The sequence below is a fragment of the Protopterus annectens genome, chromosome 16.part0, assembly GCF_019279795.1.
Source record: "Protopterus annectens isolate FY-2018-M chromosome 16.part0, PAN1.0, whole genome shotgun sequence".
Classification (NCBI taxonomy): domain Eukaryota; kingdom Metazoa; phylum Chordata; order Ceratodontiformes; family Protopteridae; genus Protopterus; species Protopterus annectens.
In genome coordinates, this window is record NC_056750.1 from 684116038 (window position 1) to 684133360 (window position 17323).

Sequence of the window (17323 nt, forward strand, 5' to 3'; positions counted from 1 at the left end):
CACTATATCTTGAAGAAAACGGAAAACTTTGGCTTAATAAATGTAAACTCATTTTGTGGGGCCTTTCAACTTCCATGTTTTGGAACTCACTCTAGTGGGTCCTGACATTTCAGATGGTTGCCTGCTGACAGGTTGCACTGTCTTCTTTAGCACCTTCATATCAGAAAGCCTTTGTCAAGTATTCAGCATCTTTCTAATTATTACAGTTTCCCTTTGTGTTTGTTTTCTCTAAATGTACTCTAAAATTGTTTCTTTTATTTGCAATTTGATTTTTATTCAATCTTCCTGCTATTGCTTTCTTTAGATGGTATAAAAAAATGTCATCAACAGACAGAAATGACACTGTAGATGTCTGAGTATTGCAATAATACCTTGTGTGTTGACATGCCTATGCACATGTAAAACAATGATGTATGAAAGTGTAACTCTCTTTAGATGAAAATGTACTAAATAACAAGGTCTTCTGAGAACTAATTGAAAGTTGCAGTTTAACAAATTTCAGACATAGTGCCATGATTAAAATGCCAAATGACGTGCTAAATGCCAGCTAATTTGTTAGTTCATCATTCAAGACTACTCTCAGAAAACAAAAATCAAAGTAATAATAAATATGCTTCATGTTTAATAAGCACTTTTCCTATAATTTTGCTTTCACAATACATATGCTTTATTTATCCCCATTTCAATAGGTTCATAGGTTGGTACTAGGCTATCGGCCCTAGGGCTTATACAAGCCTAGCTATAACAATTCCCTGGATATTTCTTCCCACAATACTTACTTCCCTGGACCCTTGTCTAGCAGGGTGTCTGATGTGATCCCTGGGGTGAATTTCCTATCTCCCATCAAATCGTCAAGGTTCCTTTTGAAGAGGGCCAAGGAGGCGCTCTGCTTGACATGTATGGGCAGTCTATTCCAGAGGATGGGGAGTCTCTGGGTAAGGAACCTATCCCTCCAGCATGTTTTGTTCATTGTGATGACAAGGTTTAGATCCCTGGAGCATGTGTCTCTGAGGAATTGGGATTTCTTTAAGTGGAGCATGTCCAACAGCTCAGGGTTTGACATGGCCTTGTATGTTAAGCAGAGATCACCTCTGAGTAGATGATATGCCACAGAGTATAGCTGGAGTTTTTTAGATGGTCAGCATAGGGCATCTGCTTTAGGCCTGTGATTCTTTTAGTGAGGTATTTCTGTGGCCTTTCCAACTGTTGCAGATGTCTTGTGAGATACATACCAAACAGGGCGTTGTACTCTATAATGGGTCTAATGAGGGATGAGTACAGTGGGACAATGACCTCCTTTTTACTGGATGAAAAGCCCTTAGTAATGAGGTGTGCCACATAGAAGGATTTCCTGACTTGTATTGGGCCACATTTTCTCTAGAAACATTGAGAAAGTATTTTTAGTTATTCTCAATGGTAGTGCTTCTTTTTATTTCTAATAAGTAACTTTCACATCAGTAACATCCGTCATTTCATATGTTCACCTGTATACATTTTCTGTACAGAATCATTAACTCATTTGAATGCTATCTACATCCTTGACTGATAACCATTTGTCTCCATTTCATTCATTCCCTGTTCAGCAGTGGCTTTTTCAGTGGAAGAGATGAAAGCCAACTGGAGAAGCCATCATCCAAAGCAGACATGAAATCAGTTCATGTCCCACTCTGTTACAAATCTGCAGCTCTGCCAAGAGCTGAGGCACAATCATGCTGCAGTAGTCTGAGAGTCAGGCTTACTACCCCCAGACATGAGTGTTGCAGGATGGATCACATCAGGAACCTACGCTGCTGAAAAATATGATGCACTCCACCTAAAAGGCTATGTCATACTCAACTCAGAGTTATATTTCTGTAAGGCCTAACCTCTTTACTGGAAGCTGTGTGCACCTGCATTACCATGAGAGCTCACCACATCTTCCAGCTGTGCATGTGCACTTCCAAGCATGCACAGTAGAAGCTATTGTCTCCTGTGGAGGGAAGAAAAGCATACATCCCTTATGAAATACTGCATACCGGGTGCCCACTCACGCTTGACACCAATATTACAGCAACAGATTTCCCTCTGCTCCAAATGTTTGAGGTGGCAAACACTCACTTCCACACTTCCCCATAAGCTCTTCTTATGCCTAAGGTCATTAAATGAACCAGGTCACGTAGGTTGCAGTCAGTGCTACATCCTTCTGTGTTATGGATTTGATCATTCATTTTTATATCTATTTTGCTTTATCCAATAATGCAGGGCAAACAAAGACTAGCTAGTCAGGCAACTGGAGTTAGGCATACAACCAGTCCTCAACAGGATGCCAGTCTCTTGCATGACACACACACATATTGCAGACACTGTTAAGGACAACTGGAAATAAAACTATATAGTCTACTGACATGCTTCTGTGATATGAGGGGAAAACAAAGATTGATGAAAAACCCAAGCAGACTAGAAAGGACATGAAAACTCTGAAAAAATTGGAGAGGGTTAAACATTGTGGAGCAACTATGTTAATAGTTGATGTAGTGTGTTGCCTTTTTATATGCAATGGTTCATATGTTCATTGCAAAACTCTTTACTTACTTAATGTATTTTCATTTTTTGAAATAGAGTTATGCTACTTCCAGTATCAGCTTCAAAGATCACAGACCCCTCCTATATTTTCACTTCTGTATTGCAGAGTCAAACTCTGCACACTATGCAAATTAAAATTGTATTCTCCACTGCTTCATTCATTGTTGACAATTTGTTAAAATATCTTGCTCCCAGTAACATTACAAAGACAGTTTTTTTTTTGTTAAAATATCAACAGATAAAATAATTGCTGGCAAGCCTTAAGTTATTACTTTACATGGCAAATAATGAATATGACAGAATGGCTCTCTCTCACAAGACCAAGAATTGAAACTGCAAGTTAAAACATAAAAATAACAAACAAGCCAATATTAAAAACAGTGAATCACGAAACTCATCATTTAAAACATTTTTGGAAGAAAGCAACCTCCTGCATACCTTGATATAGGAGGCTATGTTACCAGTACTCCTGTTAACTACATAAACTCTGGGGTCTTTGTTCTTGAAGTGGAGAAGATACTACAAGGTACCACAACCTCAAACTTGTCTATAGGTTGCTGTATTCAGTATTAGTCTTGCAATTTAAAGCATCTCAGTCATGTTCCTCGAAAATATGACATGAATCTTGAAAAATATCGCAATGCTTTATTATTTAAACTACTGAACTTCTTTAAATAAAAAATATGATTGTTTCACATCACTCACACAGTGAGTGGCACAGAATGCCAGACCACAGAGCACAGAAACAATAAATAATGCAAAGATGCACTGCTTAAAAATAATATTTTAAGAAAGTGTATTGAGATTGTTCCTGTGCATCTTACCTTTAGGTGGATTCATACAGTTCCCCCAGCGGTACCAGAGGTTTTCTCCATAGTTAGTGTTACTGTTCTTCAATGCCTGGATGCCTACTAGATGTTCAGCCCAGTTTTGAGCTTCCTTTGTTAGGTCTGGATTCATTCGTAATGGACTTACCCCATGCAGAGAACGATACTTGTTATGTGCATCTAAAAGTTCCTTACAAAAGGCCTTGGTTTCTGCTTCTGTAAAGCAATATTCAAAGAAAGAAAAAAAGAGTAAACAAAGAAAGAAAAGAAAAAGGATTAAAATCGTTAGGACTAATTATATACTATCAGATAAAATCAGAAAGGAAAACGGTCAGATCTGGGAGTGTTAATCTACTGGGGAAAAACAGCTATATGAGTGAGTGAATCAGCACTGTGGATGTTTGAGATTATCACAGCTCTCAGATATTTTACTAGAATTAATATATCGAGCATCAGCATTCTAAAAAATACTCTCAGTGAGTGTCCATAGCAATACTGATTCTCTTTATCACAATATACTGTAAACTATAAACATTCAGTAACACCATTAATAAAATCTATTAACAATCAAAAACATTCAGAAGAACCAGTTCAAATCAGAAAATGTCATCAATGAAATTACCATAAAAAAGTACACAAGTAAACCATAGCCATCAGCTGAAGTGTATGTCAAACAAAAACGTATTTTTGTGAGCATTAATGCTGTCTATGTATTACACTTTTGATCCAAGTTTGACCTCTCAGAGCTTTACTGCTTCACCTTTTTGTTGGGCTGGTTTTGGAATTCCTACTCAGGGTATCCCGAGCCAACAGAAGGTCTTGCAGCCAGCGGACTGTCCACTACTTTTGTAGACGGTCTTCTGCCCCAGGTCCGAGACCAATTGAAGAAGGTGTGTTTGAACTGGCCCAGCCTAGGCTTACATGAGCTAGTTACCAAGGTGAAGTATTTGTCTGACCTTATGATAAAGGAAAAGAAGGAAATACAAAATCAACTTCTCCAAGCCCAATTACACATGTTCTCTTCTTTTGGGCAGTGTTGCTGGGGAGGAAGAAATCGCTCGGGCAGATGAGGCACTAATGGACAAGGATTTCGACTGCAGGGCCCCTCTTCAGTGACTCCCTACATGTAAGGGCTTCTGACAACAAGGTCAGAGGCAAATGGGGGATGATGGTGGAAATAACCTCTGTTTCAACTGTGGACAGGCTGGTCATTGGAGGGACAGTTGTCCTTACCTAGTGCCACATCCGCCACCTCCCCCTCAAGAATTTTCACAAGGCAACCACTTTAGGCAAGGGGAACAGTCTCAGCCAGGTCAGAATTAGCATTGGGACTCCTTCTGGACCCCTCCCACCTGGCCTGATGCATAATAGTCACTATAGAGCTCCCCTGGACAGATGCAGCAACCTTCCCACTTGTTCCAATTGACCAGCAGGGTCCATTCATGATGTTAACTGTGAAAAATAATGCTCTTCCTTTTCTGGTAGATAAAGGGGCCACCAGAGCTATACTTACATTGAAAGCTGCTAAAAATATTCCTTTCTCCAGCAGCACCACTAAAGGCGTGGGAGTTTCCAGAGTCCCCATGAGTTACCCGAGACAGTCCAGGTACCAGTAAGTATGGGTCCTTTAAACAGAACATCATGCCTTATTAGTTGACGTGTCAGCACCACTGAACCTACTTGACCATGATCTGCTATGCAAACTAGGTTACACAATTTATTGCACTGAAAAGGGAATCTTTCTGGAAATCCCACCAAAAGAGCAAGACCGTGTTGTGTTAGGAACATGTACCTCAGCCGATTCAAACTATTTGCAAGCGGTGTTCCTCCAGTGTCAGTCACAGTCTGTTCCTACCCACCCTTCACTAGACACTCTTCCTGCGTCATTATGGACCGCCCATGACAATGACATTGGCCTCTTGCATTGTGCGGATCCATTACAATCACCTTGAGGCCTGGTACAGCATTGCCCGAGGTACCTCAATACTCCTTTTCTGCCCAGGGGGAAGCAGGAATTGCTCCAGTAATCCAGTCTTTATTGCAACAGGGTATCATAGTTCCTACCATTAGCCCATGCAATACTCCTCTTCTACCAGTTAAGAAACCAGGCAGGGAAACTTATCGGTTTGTTCAAGACCTCAAAGCTGTTAACAGGGCCGTTCTACCTGCTTTCCCTATAGTGCCCAATCCTGCCACTATCTTGAACTGGATCCCTCCGTCTGCAACCACCTTCTTGGTGATAGACAATTTTTCTGCCTTTTTTCTCTATTCAGATTCATTCAAATAGTCAATATCGTTTTGCGTTCACATACCTGCGGCAGCAATATACATGGACTAGATTTCCCCAGGGGTATGTGGAATAATCTACTCTTTTTTCCAGAGAAATGAAGTGCTAGTTATATGCCCTTGCTCTTCCTCCTGAAACAGCACTAGTGCAATATGTTGATAACATTCTCATTGCCTCATCTACTTGCCATTTTGCAGTATTTGGCTCCTCAGGGTTTTAAAGATAACAGATCCAAACTGCAGTTTTACCAACCTGAAGTAAAGTATTTGGGTCATTTTATCTCTCATGGCGCTTGGAAAGTTCTGCCCTCCTGCATAACTGCCATCCAAAATGCACCCCATTCTACTACTCAACGCCAACTCTGAAGGTTTCTGGAACTGGCTGGCTACTGCCACCAGGTGGTCTCTAATTTCTCAGAGATTACTCAACCCTTACTATCCTTATTAAAGAAGGACACTCCCAAGCTTCTTCCATGGTCAGAGGAACATGAGAATGCCTTTATACAGCTCAAGGTACAACTATCCAACCCGCCTGCCCTAGGCCTACTAGACTACTTAAAACCATTCATTCTTTTCTGTAGTGAATGTAATAAGGTGGCATTGGGTCTCTTAGCCCAACAACATACTGGAGTGTACTGACCGACAGCATATTTCAGCACCCAATTGGATGTAGTTGCTTTGAGACTACCTGTGAGCCTGAGGGGAGTCACAGCTGCAGTCATCTTGGTGGACCTTGCCATGTCCATCGCTTTAGGACATAACACCTTTTTAGCTGTCCCTTATGCTGTTCACACTTTACTCTTAAAGATGAAAACACAATATTTATCTCCCTCTAGACTGACAATATGAATTTATTTTACTTGCTAACTCTGCCCTCCAAACTGTCAGATGTCCTGCACTTAATTCAGCATCATTAATCCCCACCTTGGATGAGGGTGAACCCCATGATTGACTTATTGTTGTTAACTCTTCTCTTCCTCCTAGGTTAGACCTCCAGGATGCCCCTTTACAAAATCCAGATCTGGTACTTTTTGTTGATGAATCTTGTCTGTGCAACCAAAATGGACAGCTATTAGCTGCTTGGGCCGTCTGCTCACAAAACTCTGTATTGTCAACTGGGAATTTACCACCTGGTTCATCAGCTCAAGTAGCGAAATTAGTAGCTCTCTCTACTGCCTGTCAATTGGCCAAGGATAAAACAGTCAAAATATATACTGACTCCCACTATGTGCATGGTGTAGTACATGACTTTGGCACCTTATGGAAAGAAAGCGAATTCCTTATATCCAGTGGTACTATTATCAAAAATGCACTTTATGTCGACATGTTGTTACTCCATCTTTTGTTAACAAAACAAGTTGCTGTTATTAAAATTGCACCTACCAATCTGAGGACTGTTTTGAAAGTAAGGGAAACGTTATGGCAGACTGGGCTGCGAAACAAGTTGCTCTTTCCACCTCTGTTCATGGACAACCAATGCAGCTGTGTGTATTTCAACAGGTGTTGCAGACACCTAGTTTTTCAAATCAGGGTTTACTGAATTTACAGAACAGTGCATCAGATTCCAAGGTGACTCAGTGGATACATGCAAATTATAAACGTGACAAAGATTCCATCTGGAGATATACAGATGGGTGCCCTGTAGCACCAAAAACCTTTTTACACCAACTGATCTGCGCCTATCATCTTCCTGCCCATTTGGGCCAGAACTCACTAATTAAGCTGATCCAATGTGAATGGTATGCACCTGGTCTTTCAGAATCTGTATGCCATTTTGTGTCAAGCTGTTCAATCTGTTTACAGTTTAACATTTCAAAAGGCACCCAGGTCCCACCTCAGCCTCTGCCTAAACCTTCAGGTCCCTTTTGTGCACTCCAATGGGATTTTATTTAACTACCTCCCTCTGCACATTTCAAATATGTTTTTACTATAATTGATGTCTTTTCTGGCTGGGTTGAGGCCTATTCATGTACCAAGAATTATGCTATTTCTGTTGCTAAGAAGCTATGCACTGAGTTTATCACCCGTTTTGGTATACCATGCCATATTTATTCTGACAGAGGCATGCACTTTACCTCACAACTGACATAAGCAATTTGCAAAATGATAGGTATTTTATTGAAATTTCATTGCCCTTATAGACCTCAAGCATCTGGCATTACTGAAAAGGCAAACCAGACTATCAAGGTACAATTATCTAAGCTTACTGCAGAAACAGGTCTCATCTGGGTACAAGCCCTACCTTTAGTATTATTCTCCATGCAAGGCCAAACTCATCATTCCAAGGGTCTTTCTCCACATTAAATTATTATGGATCGACCCATCCATATGTCTCTCACCCCACCACCTCCTTTTTCTGACTATTAATTACATGATGCTAATTTAGTATCCTACTGCAAATCTCTTGTTTCTGTTTTACAGCACCACCACTGCCAGGTCATACGAGCTCAAACTCTGCCTGAACCTGACCTGGCAAATCACCTTCAGCCAAGTGACTAGGTGTATGTTAATTTCTTCAGTCGGAAAACAGCCTTGCATCCCCACTGGAAAGGGCCTTACCTGGTTTTGTTCACCCCCTCCTCTGCTGTTTGACTACAAGGATCATCTACCTGGATACACGTTTCACAAGTCAGGAAAACCATGCCTTTGAAAGATCAACAATCACTTTCCTTCTCTTCACCTCAGGACATTCTGGAACCTGTTGCATGTCACACCTGGAGCCACACTAAACCACCCTCTTAAAGCCGTGAACTTTATTTTACTTCTCCAGCCATGACAACAGCTTCTCCTGCTACCATGCACCTCCTGACAGACTCAACTAATTCTCCACTCAGGACACATCATCCCTTTAGCATGACTTTACAGCTGCAATCTCAACCTTCTTTGTGGGCCACAGCATTCCCTCAGAAACACTGTACGTGTATTTGCAGCACACTTATTGTACTCCTAATTTTGCTGTTGTGGCCATTCCTTTTTTTGGCCACCTTTACCGGTCTTGTGACTACCCCACATGCCTTCATGTTCAGCAACGAGCATCTAGTTGCCACCTAAACTTTAACATGTATCATGCCTTCAAGTTCATGTATGCCTCCTCTTTCAATATCAGTAATTGTTGGGTTTGCACAGAGATTCCTGCTGCTCATGATGGCATTCTATTCACCAGCTTTCCCCTCAAAACTTCTATGTATCAGCCTATTTTAACCAATCTCACTGGAGGATTGTTGTCACATCCTAACAAGACTATGTCACTTTTTTTGGCCTTTCACTGGCATGGAATTCTGTGTCTCAAGCAGAATGGATCCAAAAGAGTGGGATGGAGCAGTTGTGACACTTCTGTCATAAGAGTCTGCCATGCCATCTTTCCATCTTCCATTGCAAATCAATCAAGGGTTAAAGAAGTGTCTTTTTCTGACTGGAGACTGTGCCCACAGGGTACTGCCAGAAAGAAAGCAACATCAACGAGACTAAATAGCACACACAAACTACTTCACTGGTACAAATGGATTTTTGAAAATGATATGCAGGGACATAATTTCTCTAAATATGCTCAAATGCAAGATGACCTGGGCTTCAGTGTATTTTTTCACACTGTTATCAACAATAAAGCTTCTGAAAACATCTCAAAGGCAATATTGAATGATGGCTGCTACTTCATCTGTGGGAAAACAGCATACAAATGGCTACCTGAAAACTGGTCTGGCAGCCATTTCCTGGGTTATTCAGTCCCAGCCATACGACATGTATATACATTACCCAAGAAAAAATCCAAAATATTCAAGAAGTAAAGGCTCCCAATAACCCTGTGGGTAAGGTGGATGCATCCTGGATCTATCATCACGATCTTGTCCATGTCAGCACTAAAGGATTAGCACATATGGACCTTGGAGATGATGTCATTTCCTGGGTTGGCATGATACCCTCCCACGGGACTGTAAAATCCATCTGGGAGCTAAGAAAACTGTCAGAACTCCTTGAAACCCTGAACAATGCAACCTTTTCAGCACTAGAACTTGTAACTGATGAGCTGACGGCCATGAGAGCTGTGGTCCTACAAAACCATACGGCTCTTGACTTCGTACTTGCAGCTAAAGGGGGTACTTGTGCTTTGATCCAGGAGGAGTGCTGTACTTTTATCCCTGACAACCAACATGAGATAACTAGCCATTTGGAGCCAATTCAGAAGGTGTTGGAACTGTCAGAGGCTAAGGAAGCTGACAGCTTCACTTAGGTATGGTTAACCAATGTATTTTCTGGCTGGGGTGGTAGAAACTAAAACTCCTAATGTTGATTGTTATACTTGTCTTAATAACCTTTCTGGTTCTATTTTTGATAAAGACATTGATTTGTAAACTGTTGGCTACCAAGACAGTAAAAGCTCAATCAAAGTTTTACATGTCAATTTTTAAAGATAAAAGCAGTGAAGTAAAGCAAGACCATGCTGTTTTTCTATGATCACTTAAAATGCTGTACCTTGTCTTCCTGTTTTCATGAAGTGTAAAGAAAAATCTCATAGCTGCACCTGGTAAAATTTCTTTCCCATTCCAAGTTAGCATATTAGTATTTGTTGTGCACAGCAACACAAAGTGTAGGCTGTATTATTTCTGTATTACATCTATCAGTGCCTAGCTGTGCTGTAATGTAGTACAGGCATGAATGCATTCACGGGACTGGAAACAGTTTTTACAGGCCTGCTGTACACATCTAAGCTCCATAAACAAAACTGGATTTCAAAAAATATTTATAATATGTCATAAGCAACTTTAAAATACTATTAAACAGCAAAGATGTGGTAAAAGTGCCCAAAACTTAACTAGTTCTTGATTTTATATACATTTTCATGTGTTGTATTATTTGCCACCAGATGGTGCTAGACTAGTAAGACTGTCACATGCAGTTTAGAATCCACTTTTTCTTTATCTTGGTAACTAATTGAATCACTGATTTCATTGGTCTATTCAAACAGGAAAAGTTATTTAACTAGGTAACTAAGATGTTTTTGCCCATCTGATGAAGTTCTATGAGACGAAAATGTAAGGGGAAGTGATTTTATCAGCGTTTATGTTATTTGTGGATGTGTGTTCCTTCTGCTGATTTTGAATATTAAATTACTTGTGTGTTGGAACTGCTGGTCTCCGATGCCTAATATTGGATTACAACTTTAAAATGCCACACAATAAAATAGCCCAATTGACCTCTACACAAGATCTTTAAAGATCTAATTTTAAAAGGTAGAAGGTAAGTTTACTGCAACTTCAATAACTAAGAAATTTGTTACTTTTTTTAGTTGACATTTGTCTACTGGGAAAGTCTAACTGGCACAGAACTCATTTTCAACAGGGGCTGGGGAGAAAAGCTCCAATAAGACATTTAATATATGTTCAGTTATACACAATTTGTAATGCAAGCATGATGACAGATGAGACAACAGTGCAATATTTGCATAATACAAATGAGGTGGCAGAAGAATCAGTACAACATATACAGATTTAAAAGTATTTACAGTTTTCTATAACTAGCTAATTAACACTAGTGTGTTTCTCCAACTTTGCAGTATGAGAGATTGCTTGTTTACAGCAGACAGCTAGGATTAGCCTTTGCATACAAGTCATTATTAAATAAGATAGAAAGGAGAGTGGACAGTATAGAAGGAAAGAAGAGTGGAAGAGTAACAGAGGAAAAGGAGGAGGAGCAGGGGATTATCAGAAGAAGAGAAAGAATAATGTTTCAGCCTGGTGTGATGCAAGTACAGTGCCAGGTTTCAGTGAGGAAATGTGGATGATTATGACGATGATGATACATACCAGATCTAATAACAGCTTTGCTTCCTTTTGCAGTGAATGAAATCTGTGGGTCTCCATCTGTGATCTTTGTCCCTAGTGGTCTGACATTCTTCTCAAAGTAGCCTGGATTGGTGATGTTACCAGCTGGATTGTACTGAGCTACAATGACAGCCATCCCTATGCCATCTGTAGCTTTGCCAACTCCCACTTCCTCTGATTCTCGCCATACCATCTGTGTGAAGTGCCCTTTAAAAAAACAAAGAAATGTACAAGTCAGCTAACATAGTGACCAGATTCATCAAATAACTATTTATTTCTCTCTAATTTTACCTGTGAAAGCTTTCTGTCATTAATACACAGTTGCAGCTATTCACACAATCTTGAGTGTGATCACAAATGTACATTTCACCTAAGAAGCACTTTGTAGCTTGCACCATGATAGATTCTGGCATGTGTGCCCTCACAAAAGGAGCTGCTATAAAAATCAGATGCAGATATGCTTACATGTTCATCAGTATTATGTTTACATATATCAATATCTGTTTGTGTGTGTCCTTGTGTGCATGTGTGTGTGAACGTGTGGTGTCCCAATCTATCAAATGGAAGAGTGTTTGAAAACACTACACAATTTACCAAATGGTGTCAGCAGTAAATGTTTTGGTTTTGTATGGCACCAGCAAATCTTGTCAATATTTTTTTAAGTATTTGATGGCATTAACTGTGATATTTGTATCTTACTAGCTTAGATCAGCCCCATAGATAAAATACTAACATCAGCTCCCCACACCAGCACCCAAATCTACTATTACTAAGAGTTACATGTGCTTCAAGATTGTACCCTTTGGGGCTCATAAGCCTGCAGCACATCCCAGAAATGTTTTAGCCACTGGGGACTCCAGTATAGGACTTGCAGACACAACAGTGAAAAATGGTAGGGCGACACTAAGCTGCTTCTGGAGATTTAACTAAGGATGTCACTAGAACCTTTAGGCCCCTACACCACACTAAATATGATTATAACCTTGTGGATGCCCATGAGAAGTGAACAGTTTTAGGTATCCCACCTTGAAGGAGATGTAGCGAAACATGATTGTGCTCTGTACTCATGTCTCTGAAGAAGGCAAATCCCTGGCATTAAGCAGCATTGTATCTTCTTCAAGAATGATGCTTAAATTCAGGGATATAATGATTGTATTCAATAACAATAGACTTGCCCCCCTTTCACAGGTTCATAGGCTCTTACTAAACCTATAGCCAAGGACGCCATCAGGAAGTTCAGACACATTTTCCACACATATCCATGGTGAAAATTTATGATAACCTATACAGTCATCCAGAATGTTTTTAAAATTGGCTATGAAAGTACTCTGCTTGATATGTATGGGCAGCCAATTCCAGCAATGGGAGCTACACTAGGTTAAGTACCTGTTGCATCATCTGTTGTCGTCAATATGGTAGCATCAGTTTTGCTCTCCAGAGCAGGTAATTTCTTGACCACTGGTTCTGTTTAGATGACGGAGTTCAAAGTGGGTGATGTTATTCATAGTGTGGAATGTTAAACAAGAATCACTTCTCCAGAGTCTGTATGATAATGAGTAAAGAAAAGCAGTATTTTAGTCTATTACAGTATATACAGGTACTGAGATTTGAGATCTTTTGGTGAGGAAATGTGGAGTCTTTTGAGTTGGTTGAGGTGCATAGCAATGTAGATGCCAAAAAGGTATTATATTCAATAATGGTGCAAATAAGGGAGGAGTAAAGTGGGACCATAACTTGTTTTGATTTTGAGGACATAAAGCATAAGTTGTGCAAGAGAAGAATTTTATAACTGCCACAAAAATGTGGTAGTCAAAAGACAGTTTCATATCAACTTGGGTAAGCAAGTCCCTGATGAGTGTGTCAAATTTAAATGAAATGTTATGTATTTGTTAAGCAGTAGTAATGTTAGATTTACCAAAGGAAACTAGGCTGCATTTCTTGGCATTTAGGAAAGGCCCATGACAAATGCACAAAAGATTTGCTTGTTCCAGTGCTTGCTGGAGAATTTTGAGCATCATACTGGGATCAGTAAACATCCCCAGTTTGCAATCAGCAAACCTGCCTAGACATATTCCTTTGATATCAGCTTTCATGTCAGAAAAGTGTATATAAAGATGAGGAAGCCAAAGATATAGCCCCATGGAACACCACTGGTGACATTTTTCCATCTAGAGCAAATACCCCTGACTGTAATTGCATGGGTTCTACCAGACAGACAATAAGCTATTCCACAAACTATGTATCAGTTAATGCTGACTTGGCAGAGCTTGTCAATAGCCTCAGCATGAGGGATAGTGTTGAAGGCCGTGGAAAGGTTGAGGAAGGCAGCATGAGCTGTATGCCCCTTATCCATGGTCTCAGTAATCCATTGTGAAGAACTCAATTTGGGTTTAGTAGGCATGATTTGCTTTTTACAAAGCAAAACGGTTGTGTATCCAAGGATACAAGGTCACCTGTTTAGTTTATTTGTTCAGCATGTAATGCATGTCATAGTCTGAAAAAAATACTGAGAGACTAATAGGCCTGTAATTCCCAGGATCAGTACGGGGATCAGCTTTAGGCAAAGGCAGAATAACATTTTCTTCACACCTCAGGGACATAATCATTGGAAAGACTGAAGCTAATGAGGGTTTCTGTTAGGTGGAACTTGGCACATCTCAGCAGATATCCAGGGCTATTTCCAGAGCCCATGAAACTGGTATTTTTAATTTTGGAAAGTGATAAAAAGACTTGGTCTAAAGTGATTTCAGGAGTGGAGGTATGAAGGGGAATGGTGGGAGATATTGGAGAGAATGGGTGGGGAGAACTTGGAATAGAATGTGTCTCAAGAATATTAGCAGTGTCTTTGGGGTCAGAGAGACAGGTACCATTAGAGATAAGTTCAGTGCAGAATTGTTAGGCAATTCTAAGCTTGATAACATACCTAAAGAAGGCCTTATGTTTGTCTTTTGAATTAGTTGTAAACCTGTGCTCACAGTCAGTCTAGGTTTCCTATTGGTAGTTTTGGGGAACTTACTAGTTTTAAATCTATTTTATACTGATGAAGCTTATATCTTTTAGAGATGGCCAGGAGCTTTTTCTTAGATCATACTGATGTGGAGTTCTACCATATGGAATTAGTTTAGCCATTATGCTTGTGTTGGACTGATGCAGGTGCCAAAATATATCTACCCAAGAGGGAGTAAACTACAGGGAAGTAGGCAGCAGCCTCTGGTACAAGGTTTTCATGGAGCCTATACCATCAATGACCAACAACATTGGTAAATAACAAGTAATTCATTTTAAAGTAATCCCTTAACGTAGAGAATTATTAGGGGCTGCAATGCAGGTTTTCATGAAGAGGGTCACAGACAGATTATCAGATCTGACTAGGGAGGGGTAACATGGGGAGGTAGTGTAACTGAGGAAATGTTTGTGAGGGCAAGATCAAGATTAGCACCTCTAGAGAGGAGAAAGATGACTTGATCTGTATTGGCATTAACAAAGTCCAGAAATCTCAAGGACTTATTTATAGATGTTTGCCAGCTTGTGCATGGATAGTTTGCATCACCCATAAGAAATCTTTTTGGCTTGATGGCTAATATTTCTAACTGGACAATGTATTTTGCATACTCTTAAGAGGACATATATAGGGTTCTATAATTGGCTATAATGTGATCATTTTACTGAATGTGTCTAGAGCTTCCATCAAGTTCCAAATTTGTATCATGTAGAATGTGTCATGAGAAAATGTGGTTACCATTAAACACAGATATGCCGACCCATACAGTTCCCAGTAGATTTGAATGGATGATAGGCACTGTATCTTGGAAGACAGGGAATGCTATCTAGACAATGGTACTGAATTTCTATGATTAGACAAATGATGATGTTTTTGATGGTTAGGAAGGCCTCAAGTTCAGAGATTTTAATGTTAATGTTTCTGGTATCCAGTATTGCTATCTTGATATTACCTAAACTGGAATTTACTATGTTGGGAAGTCTGTCAGGTGACCTTTGCCTAAAAGTGCAATATGCAGGTAGAAAAAAAGTTTTATCCTGTGTACAAAAATAAGAGAGTGAGAGGTGCAGGCTATACCCAATAAAGTGGAGGGAGGTCAGTTGATCATTTCATTCTGTGCAAGTACACATTGTCCCCACCCCTCCAAGAATTACACCAGTTTACTAGCTAACTATTGAAAACAATCATTATATCCCTAAATGTAAGCATCATTTTTGAAGAAGGAAGACTGCTGCTTAATGCCAGGGCTTTGCCTTCTTCAAAGACGTGAATTGAGAGCACAATTATGTTTTTTTACATCTCCCTCAAGGTGGGATACCCAAGACTGTTGACTCCTTACAGGCATCTACAATGTTAAAATCATATTTGGGGTGGTGTTGGGACCTAAAGGCTTTAGGGACATCCCAAGTCAAAGCTCCAGAAGCAGCTCACTGCCACACTATTCTCTTTCAGTGTTGTGTCTGTAATGTCTTGTACTGGAGTCCCCAGTGGCTAAAAGATTTCTACGATGTGCTGCAGACTTATGGACCCTTAAAGGTACAGGCCTGCATCACAGGTGACTTCCATTAACAGTAGGTTTGGGTGCATGTGCGGGGGGCTGATGTTAGTATTTTAGCTATGGGGCTAAGTTAAGCTAGTAGAATATGTTAAGTGATCTAGGAGGCTTAATCAAAAAATTCTTTACCACTTCAGCATATGTAGTAATGATATTGGGGAGTTATGGTAGAGTAACGTTGTTTATGGGATAAACTAACTAGATAATAAGCCCATCTATCAAAGCCAGAACCAGTATGTATTCAAAGACAATAAATCCAAAAAAAGGCAAATATTACAACATAAAACTCAGTACTCTTTCTTTACTCACTCATAAAACCACTTCAGTCTGGAAGCAGTATGTGTTGGAAATGGGTCGTCAGTAAACATGAACAGCTGCTACATTGCCTCAGAAAATCAAGTATGAGTAGGTTGAAGAAGGAAGAGGGTAAAGGAATTGGGGACTCCATGGGATAAAATAGTCAGGGACTCCATGTTGATAGTACTTTTTCAAGTCAGTTAATAGCACAGATAACAGCTAGCAGAATGTGCACCCAGCATAGACACAAAATCATTTTAAAACAGTAATGGTTGAGGACATGCAGTCTATAACCAGGTTAGTTATAATAGTAAGTGGGATCACTTGTGACTGAAATTTTGGCAGAGGTTAAACTGTTTCATTCATAGTTATTGGTGAGCACTCAGTATTCTGGGTGTACGAATCACAACGGGAAAGTAAATTTAAGAGGAGTGCTTCATAAAATTATACTTTTGTGCTAGCTAACAAGAACCAGTGAAAAAGGAATGTGAGGGAATGTGTGGGCAAATTAACAGAAAGGACATACAATAAGAGAGTTATGTTTTCACTCCAGGGTATGCAGGGTAAAGGACTTTAACTTACTGCAGTAAAGTACACAATATAATCAAATAATAAACCACTGCGGTGGTGCAGTGGTTAGAGTTGTCGCCTCACAGAAAGAGGTTCTCCCGTTCGATTCTCGGCTGGAGTGCCTTCTGTGTGGAGTCTGCATGCCCTTCCCACAGTCAAGTGACATTTAAAGACATACAGGTAGGTGTGTGCGTGAATGGGTGTGCTTTCTTTGAAGGTTGGGCGTTGGGCTGGCAACTCTGCACCATAAAAATCCACTGCCAATCATTAGCGGACTGGAGTTCCGCTGTGGTGATCTCTAACCAGAAAAAGCCAAAAGACAAACAATTCAAACCAAGAGATCAGCCTTCTTCACACAGCAGTATACACTGTGGCAGAGGCTGCTCAGGTGAGCTTTCTCAGGAAA

General features: G+C 40.1%; 1 protein-coding gene across 3 annotated transcripts in view; it reads right to left on the reverse strand.

The window, feature by feature from the left end:
- Positions 1 to 17323, reverse strand: part of LOC122790830 — a 754878-nt gene that overhangs the window by 32480 nt on the left and 705075 nt on the right. For all 3 annotated transcript variants that reach the window (XM_044058466.1, XM_044058465.1, XM_044058467.1), the window contains 2 exons: positions 11477 to 11701; positions 3387 to 3605 (listed from right to left, as the gene is read on the reverse strand). In XM_044058466.1, coding sequence (XP_043914401.1) covers positions 3387 to 3605; positions 11477 to 11701 — 444 coding nt within the window. The remainder of the gene's footprint in view (positions 1 to 3386; positions 3606 to 11476; positions 11702 to 17323) is intronic.